The sequence below is a fragment of the Doryrhamphus excisus genome, chromosome 2, assembly GCF_030265055.1.
Source record: "Doryrhamphus excisus isolate RoL2022-K1 chromosome 2, RoL_Dexc_1.0, whole genome shotgun sequence".
In the NCBI taxonomy this organism is placed as follows: Eukaryota; Metazoa; Chordata; class Actinopteri; order Syngnathiformes; family Syngnathidae; genus Doryrhamphus; species Doryrhamphus excisus.
Genome location: NC_080467.1, coordinates 27,292,272 through 27,305,648, shown reverse-complemented (window position 1 = coordinate 27,305,648; position 13,377 = coordinate 27,292,272). Strand labels below are relative to the sequence as shown.

Sequence of the window (13,377 nt, the reverse complement as noted above, 5' to 3'; positions counted from 1 at the left end):
ATCGAACGCTGCGTGGACTCACCTGACATTTGAGAAACAGATTCTCGTGCGGTCTGAATACTCGCCCTGTGTTGGCACCACGGATCCCTCTTGCCACATCTTCTTATTATGTATGAGGTGTGTTAAGATCATTGAAGGAGTTTGTGAATGTATCTTTAATTTGCATAAAATACAAGACAAAGATTATAGGCAAACAAAATACTTTCTTTAATCAATCAATCAATCAAAAATTATTTAATCAAATGTATAAAAGACAACAACATAAGGCAATGTAACAATATCAACGAAATAATCAAATTATTGTGTATTATGACAAACAACAAAATAAAGTCAATAATGCAAACTAAGTAAACAAATGCAAAAATGTACTAATATAAAAATATGATAATATGAACATTGTAACAACACAATGAACAATACAAAAACACTGATAATTGTGAAAGTAAACATAAAAAAGAGTGATCTCATCACACTAGCATCGCTGCTATACTGATACAACCCTCGGTATCAATATTATTGATATTGTATTCATTCTTCTTGCTCTGTAAAGCCAATACGGTGTACTATTTGAACTATCTAGCTAGTGTTAATAATAAACATTAGCTAAATGGCTACAGTTCGAGGTTATAAATGGCAATAAAGTTACGGTAAACGATTCAATTTGGATGGGCGCGGAAAACTCCCTGCTGGACTACAATTTGACGTCATTATTCAGTCCTGTGTCATTCGCGCTTGCGCAGAACAAACCAACTTCTCACACAGGTGGATGGTGCTGCCAAGTAAGTGGAAACATATTGTATTTACGTTTGTTCGTTGATATGCTTAATACGTCACTCACTACAATAACAGTCTTATCGAAATAACTCTTTCACTTCGATAATTCGTACCTTAAATGAGAAATATACCTTCGAATTCGTCTAAATTTGCTTCCACGAGGCAATGTGTTTGTTTCGGTAGTGGGCTTTGTGTGCCCCCTAGTGGCTTATAGTGTACACGTGCAGCTATTGCATGTTGCTTGTAAGTGTTTATAGTGCACATTCTTTGACTGTTGGGTTGTAATTACTTTTCATTTTAATTAAATCAAAAATCAAATAAAAAAATCTAATTTTGGAATATTATGTAACTCTGCAAACAGGTCTTTAAATGGAATAACAGCTCCTGTGTAATGTCTGTAAATGAGACCTAGCATAGCTGATGAGCTCAGTTTATCCAGGACTTCTTTGAGAGATGATGTCAATGATGTCAATGGAATCTTGTGAAATTGTCTTACCCGACCGTTCATGAGATTTACAGTATGAACGGCATATAAATGAAAGCAGGGATAAGTTAAAAACACACCAACCGCGCTCAGAAGGCCATCTTTCCAGCTGAACACAACACGTGTGCGCTGATTGATACTGACAAATGCCGAGTATTCTCTCCTACCCTTTGACCTTGAACACAAAAGTCTCATTTGTGATAAACACCCCCACATGAAACGCCTCCAACCCCGCCACCCTTTTTCTGTTTCTCAGTAAGAGTTTTCTCGCACAAAAGCAAAGCGGCGCCGCTCCATTAAATCAGTTTGCAACTAACAGCTCCTGTTTTTAGGACTCATTAAACCTGCCTGCTCATAAACGTGGCATCTAAACTGGCCTAATGTACGATGTTGTACTCTTTAATGTTCGAGACTGCTTTTGTTTATTCCCAACCAGGTGTTCCAATTTTCCTTAACTGGTCCCAAAATTATGATTTATTTCCTACAAATGATGTATTTTTCTTCATCTATCTTTGCTAGCGACGTATAGTAACGCTAGATGGCAGAAAATACAAATGTACTGTATTTTCTGGACTATAAGTCGCTCCGGAGTATAAGTCGCACAAGGCCAAAAATGCATCATTAGGTAGAAAAAAACATACATAAGTCGCATTTTTTGCGGGTAATTTATTTTACAAACTACTTGTTTACTACTAATTTTCATCTGAAACAAGACAAGATAATATACAAGTATATATATACATATATATATACTATATATTTTTTTAATTAATTCTACTAATTTTGCACTGAACAGAAAGTTACTGTGTGTACGTTTTAATGTTGTCAGCAATTGTCATATCACATAAACTGACCCATTTTTCAAAGAAATATGTAATTTTCTATCGACAAAAGTGGTCCACCATGGATGTCAACGATTTGGACACTATTTTATAGTGGAACCACGTTTTTCTGAATTAATTAGTTCCATTTTGTCAGCCAAAAACCGAAACATACAAAAATTGAGGCAATTTTTCCTATTGTAAATCATGCAAATACAATGAATCCGTTCCAGACACACAAAAATATGAACAAAAATATATTTATATAGAGAATAATTACAGTTTTACATTTACAAAGAATAATGAAAACATAATAAAATTATAGTTACAGCCCCCAAAAAATAAACATGAACAGAAAAGATGTCAGGGCTCGACAATAACAATGTACCGATGGCCCGGGGCAAGTTAAAACAAAATTCGGGCAAGTAAATCCAATCATTAATATTCCCGTCGGGCAAGTGCACTTTAGCATGCCGTACTGCCAAGAGTTTTTTTTAAAGCGGTTCTTGTTGGGTGTTGGTAAAACACGGACTGCGTAATTCCGATGGTAATTTGCATACCAATCCTTGCAAATCTTGAAATGGACCAATCAGAATCGTTTATTTAGACCGCGGTCCGTAATCCACAATCCGCGTTTTACCCACACCCGTTCTTGTTCGCGATCAACCAATCAGCGATCGTTTTACTAAGAAAACATCTATCATGGTGTCCCTGCCAACATCGTCTAATTCTTCAACAACTTCTGAAGGAAAACACCAAAAAGTGATGAACCAGTGCCTCCTAAACAAGTATTTTATTAGCGGCAGCAAATCAAATGATGGCACAGGTGAGTGAATCACATTGCTGTGACAATTTGAAGTGGTCACAATGAAACACCACCCATTAGATCCAATACCAAGTGCTGATTTTGCACAAGCTGCAAAATCTAGCGCTTCCATTTCTCTGTGTATTTTTCTCACCTTTGCTTCACAAATTATTGTTTGACGATTGAGCATTTTTTTTCAGGATTAAAAACACTTTACTAGTACACAAATGTGTCTATTCAATAATGTTTAATTGTGGTGCACAACTTATAAATATCACTGCTTACTACGACTACGATGTGTAAGGTAGCATGTCTAAAAATTTGTGGAGATGTATGTTAAATACATCTCCACAAATTTTTAGACATTCCTCCAAATACAATGCATCAGTACTATTATTTGATGAATTATCAGCATATATTGATATATGATATCATTATGGCACTTTTCATTTTACATGGGGCAAGTTCGGGCAAGTAGTTCTCACCTTAAGGATTCCCCATGGGCAAGTCATTTTTGTTTTTAACGTAGAGCCCTGGATGTCCAGTGTTTATGTAACATAAACATTTTTTTCATTTATAAGTCGCAGGAACAGCCAACCTATGAAAAAAAGTGCGACTTATAGTCGGGAAAATACGGTATATAAATTTACATATAAGTCGCTCTGGAGTATAAGTCGCAGGAACAGCCAACCTATGAAAAAAAGTGCGACTTATAGTCCTATTTACACGACTTTTAAAAAGTTGTGTTATTTTAATAAAAAAATAAAAATTATAAATAAAAATGTAATAAAAAAATATTATTTTTTTTTTATAATTTACGTGACTTATTTACAGCTGTCACGCTGTATATTTGCTGATTTCATTTCTTGGATTAAAATTGTAAGTAGTGCATTTTGTTAAAAAAGTGCTTTGATGGCGCTATCTGCAGGGGAGAACGCGTGCTGCAGCTTTTAATCCAGCAGAGGACGCTGTCTCACAAGTCTTTGTTATAGGTGCGTGCATTTCATTATTAAGTTAAATGGTTTGCTCCTTATGTGGTTTCCTTGGTTAAAGGTTTTCTAGATAGACGGCATTCATCTGTCCAGAGATTCTAACATTCTCTCGCTCTTCTCATGGCAGGCCTTCCTCCCTCCGCTGGAGCAAGATACATCCATGTTGATGACAACCCTTAGGGGGCGGCACAAATGTCCTGGTCATGCAGGTGTGTGGTCGGGATATAGCGATTCTACGACACCAATATCGGGGAAAATGTCTCCGGAGGCGGCTAATGGTACGAGGAGCGACTCTTGGTTCATTTCTGCCATCGGCATGCTGATAGCCTGCATGGTCTCGGGAAATTGCTCTTAGTCATGGCATGGCGGAACATTGAATCAATGATGCCATTTATAGGCCATCCTGTTGCTGTACAGTCATGCTCTATAGTCACTCCCTTCTGAGATGAGACATGCCAACAAACTCCAGTGATTTTAAGGAGTGGTCCAATTGTGTGATATCAACGATTCTTTATGGGATGCCATATGGGACAATGAGGCGTGACATGGAAACTTACATGCACATCAAACCCCTAAAAAACATCCCAAAAAATTCATTTTTTAAAGTCTTTCAGTATATTCATTCATTCATTTTCTACCGCTTTTTCCTCACGAGGGTCGCGGGGGTGCTGGAGCCTATCCCAGCTGTCTTCGGGCGAGAGGCGGGGTACACCCTGGACTGGTGGCCAGCCAATCACAGGGCACATATAGACAAACAACCATTCACACTCACATTCATACCTATGGACAATTTGGAGTCGCTAATTAACCTAGCATGTTTTTGGAATGTGGGAGGAAACCGGAGTACCCGGAGAAAACCCACGCATGCACGGGGAGAACATGCAAACTCCACACAGAGATGGCCGAGGGTGGAATTGAACCCTGGTCTCCTAGCTGTGAGGTCTGCGCGCTAACCACTAGACCGCTGTGCCGCCCCTTTCAGTATATCTTAATTCATAAATACTGCTGTTTCATGGTTAAAGTTGATGAAGACACTGGCCACTAGGTGTCAGTAGTGTTACATTGATAGACAACAGCCACTGCAGGAAGTACTGTACAGAAAAGTGAACAACAAGGAATACGGAAATGTGTGCATTTTTATTATATATTTTTTCATTCATTCATTTTCTATACCGCTTATCCTCACGAGGGTCGCGGGGGTGCTGGAGCCTATCCCAGCTGTCTTTGGGCAGGGGCAGGGTACACCCTGGACTGGTGGCCAGCCAATCACAGGGCACATATAGACAAACAACCATTCACACTCACATTCATACCTATGGACAATTTGGAGTCGCTAATTAACCTAGCATGTTTTTGGAATGTGGGAGGAAACCGGAGTACCCGGAGAAAACCCATGCAGAGATGGCTGAGGGTGGAGTTGAACTCGGGTCTCCTAGCTGTGAGGCCTGTGCGCTAACCACTTTGTTACCGTGCAGCCCACATTATATCTTATTTTCTTTTATTCTGTGTACTATGTTGGGTAATAGGAGTGTAAAGGTGACTCTAGGGGTGTTATTTTTTGTCTGGAGGGCTCTAGTAATGTAAAGAAAAACTACTTAGAAGTTTTTCTGTGCTCTAACTACATAAATATTTAGTTTATCCAACTTATTATCCAATAGTTTTATTACAGTCAGTTCTGGAAGCAATTAATCGATTCCAATTTTGCCGAGACGGTGTACGAAATCGGAGTCAAAATCGTCCGACTCAAACCGAAACTGTGCGGTTTTGCTGTAATATAAAAGTAAGGACAGCTGTGGTTTTTGCAGCCAATGACATCTCAGTCGCTCCTCCCTCTCCGTGGTGGGGTGGCTGGCGTTGTGCAGGAGTCAGACAAGCGCGAGGGAGCAGCAGTCGGAGGAACAGCTGCAGAAAGAAGGAGAATAATCATTTCCGAGGAGCAAAGACAGAGCGTGCCGGCTGTCTGGCAGGATGGATGCCTCCCGATCATGGATGGCGACGGATGAGGATTTTATCACCAAGCAGTCCCGGATACCTGTTGGAATGATGACTCTCCATCCCTGACAAGTTCCATCTTCTAAAAGGGTGGAGGGGACGCCGTGGGATTTGTCTCGCCCCTATGCCTGCCCCCAGGAGATTCCTGATCGCGTCCACGTCGCTGCCCCTGGAACTGGACTGGGGTTGGAACGTGAGCGTGTACCTGGGGATGCTGCTGGGTCTCCTCACGCTCATGATGCTGCTGCTCTGGATGCTCCTGAAGCAGCTGAGGAACTCGGTGGGCAAAGCCACACTGCAGGCGGCGCGCTCCTTCCGGCAGCCCTGCTTGGACCAGGAACTCCAACATGTGCTGTGATTACGCACCGACTGCCTGGACTGGACTGAAGCTCCAGCGCTCCTCTGCAGAAATGATTTACCGTGGACTGAACGCTCCGACCGCCGACCCCCGCTTGATCCATGTTCTGCCTCATCGTGATTATTATTAAAACATTTTCCTTTCACGCCTTCCTGATTCATGTGGTGCATCCAGGAGGGTAATTTGCACTCTTCTCATCTCATTACAAGCAGGATTTGGTCTAAAAAAACGCCATTCGTCCTTTTTCACGCCAAACTTAATAACACCCCGGAGGGCGAAAGAGCTTACGAGCATGCATTTCAATTTAAAACTGTTTAATGAAGCTGAGAATTATTATTCAGCTTTTTAAAAGGAACCGTATACCAGGGTTCGCCTCCAGGGAAACGCGGTAATTACACCTTAATAGTTGATAATAACGCCTGCACTCAGGGGCCACGCAGTCGTGATTCAGTGCTGCCGATAGAAACGCTCTCATTGCGAGCATTGCGCTTCATTGCCGTTTGTGCTTTTTAAAAAAAACAAACAAAGAAACAGACGTTTATTTGCTTTATTTAATCAATGACACACTCAACTTCTAGGGTAGCTAAACTAAGCTTTAACCTCAAAACAAAAAAAAACAGCAGCAAAAATAGAAAAAAAACTGCTGTTATTTAGCAAAAATGAAGTCACAATATTACAAGAAAAATTTTTTATTGTAATTGCTTTAATTTTTTTAGACTTATGTTGTAGGATTATAAGGTAAAATAACATAAAATAATAAATAAAAATAAATAATGAAATAAATAATAAAAATAAATAATAATATAATAATAATAAGTTTAGTGACAAAGTTTGAAATATTTAATATTTTTTTTAATAAATATTATGGGAAACAAACAAAGCAAAATGAAATTATAATTTTTGGAAAATTAGGTGATAAAAAAAAAAGTTATAATATTTTGGGAATAAAGTCAAAATATGATAGGACTAAAGCCATAATATTCAGAGAATAAATTTTACCAAGATTATTTAAGCAGAATGTTGAAATATGCATTTTGCAAATGACAAAAAACACAGCAAAAACGGGGGAAAAAGCCAAAGACTAGTCCACACAAATAATACAATAAGCTTTTTCACCTATATAACAAAACTGAGATGCAGTTTTTTTTCTTGAAATAACTGCTAAGAAGTACGTAACTGCTTTGTTGCTTTACAAAATAGTCAACTTTATTACCGCACTCGGTAACCAACGCTAACTTACAAGTAGACAGTAGATGGCAGTAAGACTACTGTGGTATTATTGTATGATGACATGCAGGGATGGAGCACACAAATGTAAACAATAGCATCGCTGTTGTGATGCTAAAGTGCTAACATTACAGTTTAACAGCCACATCACGCTATGTTAGCCTTTTGAAAACTAAACGATCAACCTTTACGCTCTCATGTCTGTACCTGATAGTTGATGGAGCTTTATTTTAGGATGTGTAGCGAAGCCTGTTTTTTCTCTTAAAAGTGGAGCAAATAAGTGAGGGTGATGATAGATTTTGATCACGTTTGGTGCTTATGAACGGATTCCAGGCACATATAGTGTATATGCTGTTAGAACAATATTAAAAAAATCACTTATCATTATATAAATACATTATATGTAAATCTTTACGAGCTTTCCATGCAAACGTGACGCTTCGATTGACGAAGAAACGATGATCCAGTTAGGTCATGAATTATTTGAAGAAATGGAGCCAGTGGTGCATGATCCAGATGTTGGGGAAGCAGTATGACAGCAAGCCGAGGCTGCGGAGACTCGGTGATGGATGACAGAATTGATTGTGTCAGTCAGCGCCCCGACCAGCGGATCTCGCTGCCGTTCAATGCAAAGATGTCCACGGTGCTGGAAATCACAACGGCCAGTCTCACCGTGGACATTTTTATCTACTCTTTTTGTAGATGACCACAATGTACCCTCGCAGGCATTATCTGGACACATTGCAAATTGAATAGCTGCATAACGTGCGGTCCTATCTAGTCATGAACCTGAACTGATGCTCGGAACTAGATAGTCTCTAGTCCTATTGAGTTGTGAGTATCAGATAATGCTCAGTTCAAGGTCTAGTCGTGAGCATGTGCTGAAACTACACAGGACTGACTAGATACTAAAGCTGTCCTATCTAGTTCTGACCATCAGAGGACAGCTCTAGTTTCTGATCCTGTCGAGTTGTCATTATGAATAGTGCTACCTACTTGATAGGACTGCTCTAGTCCTATCTAGTCATGAGCCTGAACTGATGCTCGGAACTAGATAGGACTAGATAGGACTAGATAGTCTCTAGTCCTATCGAGTTGTGAGTATCAGATAATGCTCAGTTCAAGGTCTAGTCGTGAGCATGTGCTGATACTACACAGGACTGATAGGACTAGATACTCAAGCTGTCCTATCTAGTTCTGACCGCATGTTCTAGTCATGACAGCTCTAGTTTCTGATCCTGTCGAGTTGTCATTATGAATAGTGCTACCTACTTGATAGGACTGCTCTAGTCTTTAGTCCTATCGGGTCAAGAGCCTGAACTGATACTAACAACTAGATAGGATTGGTTTTGCGTATAATCCTATCCTGTCGAGTTGTCATTATAAATAGTGCTACCTACTTGATAGGACTGCTCTAGTCTTTAGTCCTATCTAGTCAAGAGTTTGAACTGATGCTAACAACTAGATAGGACTGCTTTTGTGTATAATCCTATCTAGTTCTGACCATCAGAGGACAGCTCTAGTTTCTGATCCTGTCGAGTTGTCGTTATGAATAGTGCTACCTACTTGATAGAATGGCTGTAGTCTTTAGTCCTATCGGGTCAAGAGCCTGAACTGATACTAACAACTAGATAGGATTGGTTTTGCGTATAATCCTATCCTGTCGAGTTGTCATTATAAATAGTGCTACCTACTTGATAGGACTGCTCTAGTCTTTAGTCCTATCTAGTCAAGAGTTTGAACTGATGCTAACAACTAGATAGGACTGCTTTTGTGTATAATCCTATCTAGTTCTGACCATCAGAGGACAGCTCTAGTTTCTGATCGGACTGCTTTTGATAGGACTGCTTTTGTGTATAATCCTATCCTGTCGAGTTGTCATTATGAATAGTGCTACCTACTTGATAGGACTGCTCTAGTCTTTAGTCCTATCTAGTCATGAGCCTGAACTGATGCTAACAATTAGATAGGACTGCTTTTGTGTATAATCCTATCGAGTTGTCATTATATAGTCCTTGATAGAACTGCTCTAGTCTTTAGTCCTATCTAGTCAAGACTTTGAACTGATGCTAACAACTAGATAGGACTGCTTTTGTGTATAATCCTATCCAGTCATGAACATCAGATGACAGCTCTAGTCTCTAATCCTATCTAGTTGTGAACATGAACTAATTTTAACAACTAGATAGTCATTAGCTTGAAATGAAGCTAACCACTAGATAGGACAGCTCTATTCTCTAGTTCTATTTAGTCACGAGTATGAAGCATGAGCTCATGACTGCTTGGATGAAAACAGGCTTCATCGGTTCATGCTCATGACTGGATAGGACAGCTTTAGTCAGCCCGTCCTAGCTGGTGTCTTCAAAGACAGCTTGAACAGTCCAGTGGCAAGTGTTGCGTTAAGGCCCCGAGAGTACAACGACTTGGATGAATATGAATATGAATATGAACAGAAAAATGGAAAAACAATTTGTGGCCCGTGTTGCCCTTTTCCACTACACGGTACCTACTCAACTCTACTTGTTAGCAATGTTTTTCAAGTGGCAAAATTAAATACTACCATTGATAGTGATGGGATAATACGTGGCAAGAATAATTAGCATGCATGCTAACATGAGTGGCTGTGTTTTGTCTCCTGGATCTGGACCTCCGGCACCTTCCCTGTGGAAAAGTGCCCCCCAGGAGACGTAGTATCTTTGTGTATCATATAAAAAAACGAATTGTGAACATGTTCATTAAAAACAGCCGCACGTTGTCTCCAAATGAAGACCGCAATAAACTGAAGTCGATTCCAGCGCCCTTTGTCAGGTTAGCTTCCACGAGACAAAACGCCATCCAGTGAAGCTCATTTTAAAGTCCTTTAACGACGTTACCGTCCAACTAAAGCAACACGATCTGCTCAGCAGGCTCAGGTGCTCGTTGTCCACGGCGGACCGAGTCTACTCGGCGAGTCTCCGAGCAGTCCAGCGACTGTCCATTAAATCTGATAAACGTGTTATTAGCTGCGAGCTGCCTTGTTTATTTGGACTTGAAGGAAATTGGCTGCATGCTCGCAACCGCCAGTCAGATGAGCGAGGAGGCCCCGTTCACAAGTGCTCACTTTAATTAAGGTGCGCTGATATGTGATCTGGTGTGTGTGTATATATGTGTGTGTGTGTGTGTGTGTGTGTGCTGATGCCTATCAGGCTGCAGGCTGCTCCACTGAGACCACGCCTGCTAGCATGGATGGTCGTTTGCAAACGTACTTAAGTGATTGATACACAAGCCTTGTTGACGATCAATAAAACACAGTAGAAGTCGCCGAATCTTAATTAGAGTCGGCTTTTAATTTCATTCCATTTTGACACGTTGTAGGTCACTCTCTAAAAATAAAGAATCACATTCATAAACATAAAACATTCATAAACATAAAACAGTGGTCTAGTGGTTAGCACGCAGACCTCACAGCTAGGAGACCAGGGTTCAATTCCACCCTCGGCCATCTCTGTGTGGAGTTTGCATGTTCTCCCCGTGCATGCGTGGGTTTTCTCCGGGTACTCCGGTTTCCTCCCACATTCCAAAAACATGCTAGGTTAATTAGCGACTGCAAAAACCACAGCTGTCCTGACTTTTATATTACAGCAAAACCGCAAAGTTTTGGTTTGATTCGGACGATTTTGACTCCGATTTCGTACACCGTCTCGGCAAAATTGGAATCGATTAATTGCTTCCAGAACCGACTGTAATAAAACTATTTCAATAAGTTGGATAAACTAAATATTTATGTAGTTAGAGCACAGAAAAACTTCTAAGTAGTTTTTCTTTACATTACTAGAGCCCTCCAGACAAAAAATAACACCCCTAGAGTCACCTTTACACTCCTATTACCCAACATAGTACACAGAATAAAAGAAAATAAGATATAATGTGGGCTGCACAGTAACAAAGTGGTTAGCGCACAGGCCTCACAGCTAGGAGACCCGAGTTCAACTCCACCCTCAGCCATCTCTGCATGGGTTTCCTCCCACATTCCAAAAACATGCTAGGTTAATTAGCGACTCCAAATTGTCCATACGTAGGTATGAATGTGAGTGTGAATGGTTGTTTGTCTATATGTGCCCTGTGATTGGCTGGCCACCAGTCCAGGGTGTACCCCGCCTCTCGCCCGAAGACAGCTGGGATAGGCTCCAGCATCCCCGCGACCCTCGTGAGGAAAAGCGGTAGAAAATGAATGAATGAATGAACAAAAACAACGTGTTTGGGCGGCCATTAAGAGCTTTAATGGCTTCTTATTCTGAATAGAATTGTCGACATCCCGTGTACTAACAGTTGCAAAACCCTCTCAACGCCTGTGGACCCCTGACCACCCGTGTTGCCATGACGACAGCTCAGAGGTCACTACTCATTTAACACTTTGTGCCAGGTGATACAATGGAGACTGGGTCTGATTGACAGGCGGTGGAAGATGACACCACAGGTGGATGCGCTTCCTGCACACACGATTGCACCAGGAGACCAGGAGACGAGGGCGCCCGTGTGCTGGTGAGAAGCTCATTAGAAACGCTCAAAAGAATTTCGACTCTCATCCTCAAGCATAATTCCTGACCCGTCACCAGAAAAACGACATGGTGAGTCTTTGGCAAAGAAACCATCCCGGTTGACGTCATTCAGCCTTTTAATCAAGCGAGAAAGGTCAAAGTGTTTTTCTTTGTAGGCCCGACGCAGATCAAATGAGCTTATCATTGTTATTATCGCTTGGCGACATGTTGCACGGCGAAATCATATTCTGTGAAGAGACCACTCACGACTAAAAGGCTGCATTGTCTCCTTTTGAAAAGATGAGCAGTCGCTTCATTTGACACCTTTCATGCTTACCGTGCCGTCTGATTATGTGGATTTTGCACAATGGTCTTAATGTTTTGTGGGTGCACCTATTTTTAACACCTGTCTGTAATGACAACCAAAACATGCAGGAAGTATTTCAACCTAGTTCACAATGTTATTTTGGACAAAATTGCATTTTTCCTCTAGTAAAAACTACCCCAAAATGTCTTTTCTAGTGAATATGTATACATTCATTTTCTACAGCTGGAGCCTATCCCAGCTGTCTTCAGTACACCCTGGACTGGTGGCCAACCAATCACAGGGCACAGTATATCTGAATTCATAAATACTGCTGTTTCATGGTTAAAGTTGATGAAGACACTGGCCACTAGGTGTCAGTAGTGTTACATTGATAGACAATAGCCACCGCAGGAAGTACTGTACAGAAAAAGTGAACAACAAGGAATACGGAAATGTGTGCATTTTTATTATATATTTTTTCATTCATTCATTTTCTATACCGCTTATCGTCACGTGGGTCGGGGTGTGCTTCTGTGGTGGCCAGCCAATCACAGGGCACATATAGACAAACAACCATTCACACTCACATTCATACCTATGGACAATTTGGAGTCGCTAATTAACCTAGCATGTTTTTGGAATGTGGGAGGAAACCGGAGTACCCGTAGAAAACCCACGCAGGGATGGCTGAGGGGGGACTTGAACTCGCGTCTCCAAGCTGTGAGGCCTGTGCGCTAACCACTTTGTTACCATGCAGCCCACATTATATCTTCATTCATTCATTCATTTTCTACCGCTTTTTCCTCACGAGGGTCGCGGGAGTGCTGGAGCCTATCCCAGCTGTCTTTGGGCGAGAGGCGGGGTACACCCTGGACTGGTCGCCAGCCAATCACAGGGCAACATTATATCTTATTTGCTCTTGGGTAATAGGAGTGTAAAGGTGACTCTAGGGGTGTTATTTTATGTCTGGAGGGCTCTAGCATTCATTCATTCATTTTCTACCGCTTTTTCCTCACGAGGGTTGCGGGGGGTGCTGGAGCCTATCCCAGTTGTCTTTTGGGCGAGAGGCCAGCCAATCACAGGGCACATATAGACAAACA

General features: G+C 41.1%; 1 protein-coding gene across 8 annotated transcripts in view; it reads left to right on the top strand.

Annotated features, from left to right (window-relative positions):
* The first annotated feature begins 723 nt into the window (after window positions 1–723).
* Window positions 724–13,377, top strand: part of anxa5a (annexin A5a) — a 64,259-nt gene continuing 51,605 nt past the window's right edge. For 3 of the 8 annotated variants that reach the window (XM_058065011.1, XM_058065010.1, XM_058065007.1), the window contains exons 1-4: window positions 738–779; window positions 3,813–3,876; window positions 4,004–4,085; window positions 11,888–11,974. In XM_058065011.1, the coding sequence (XP_057920994.1) occupies window positions 4,080–4,085; window positions 11,888–11,974 (93 nt within the window). In that variant the 5' untranslated portion in view covers window positions 738–779; window positions 3,813–3,876; window positions 4,004–4,079. Of the gene's footprint in view, window positions 780–3,812; window positions 3,877–4,003; window positions 4,086–11,855; window positions 12,061–13,377 lie in introns of all 8 variants that reach the window. The other 5 variants (XM_058065013.1, XM_058065012.1, XM_058065015.1 and 2 more) reach the window with 5 other exon arrangements.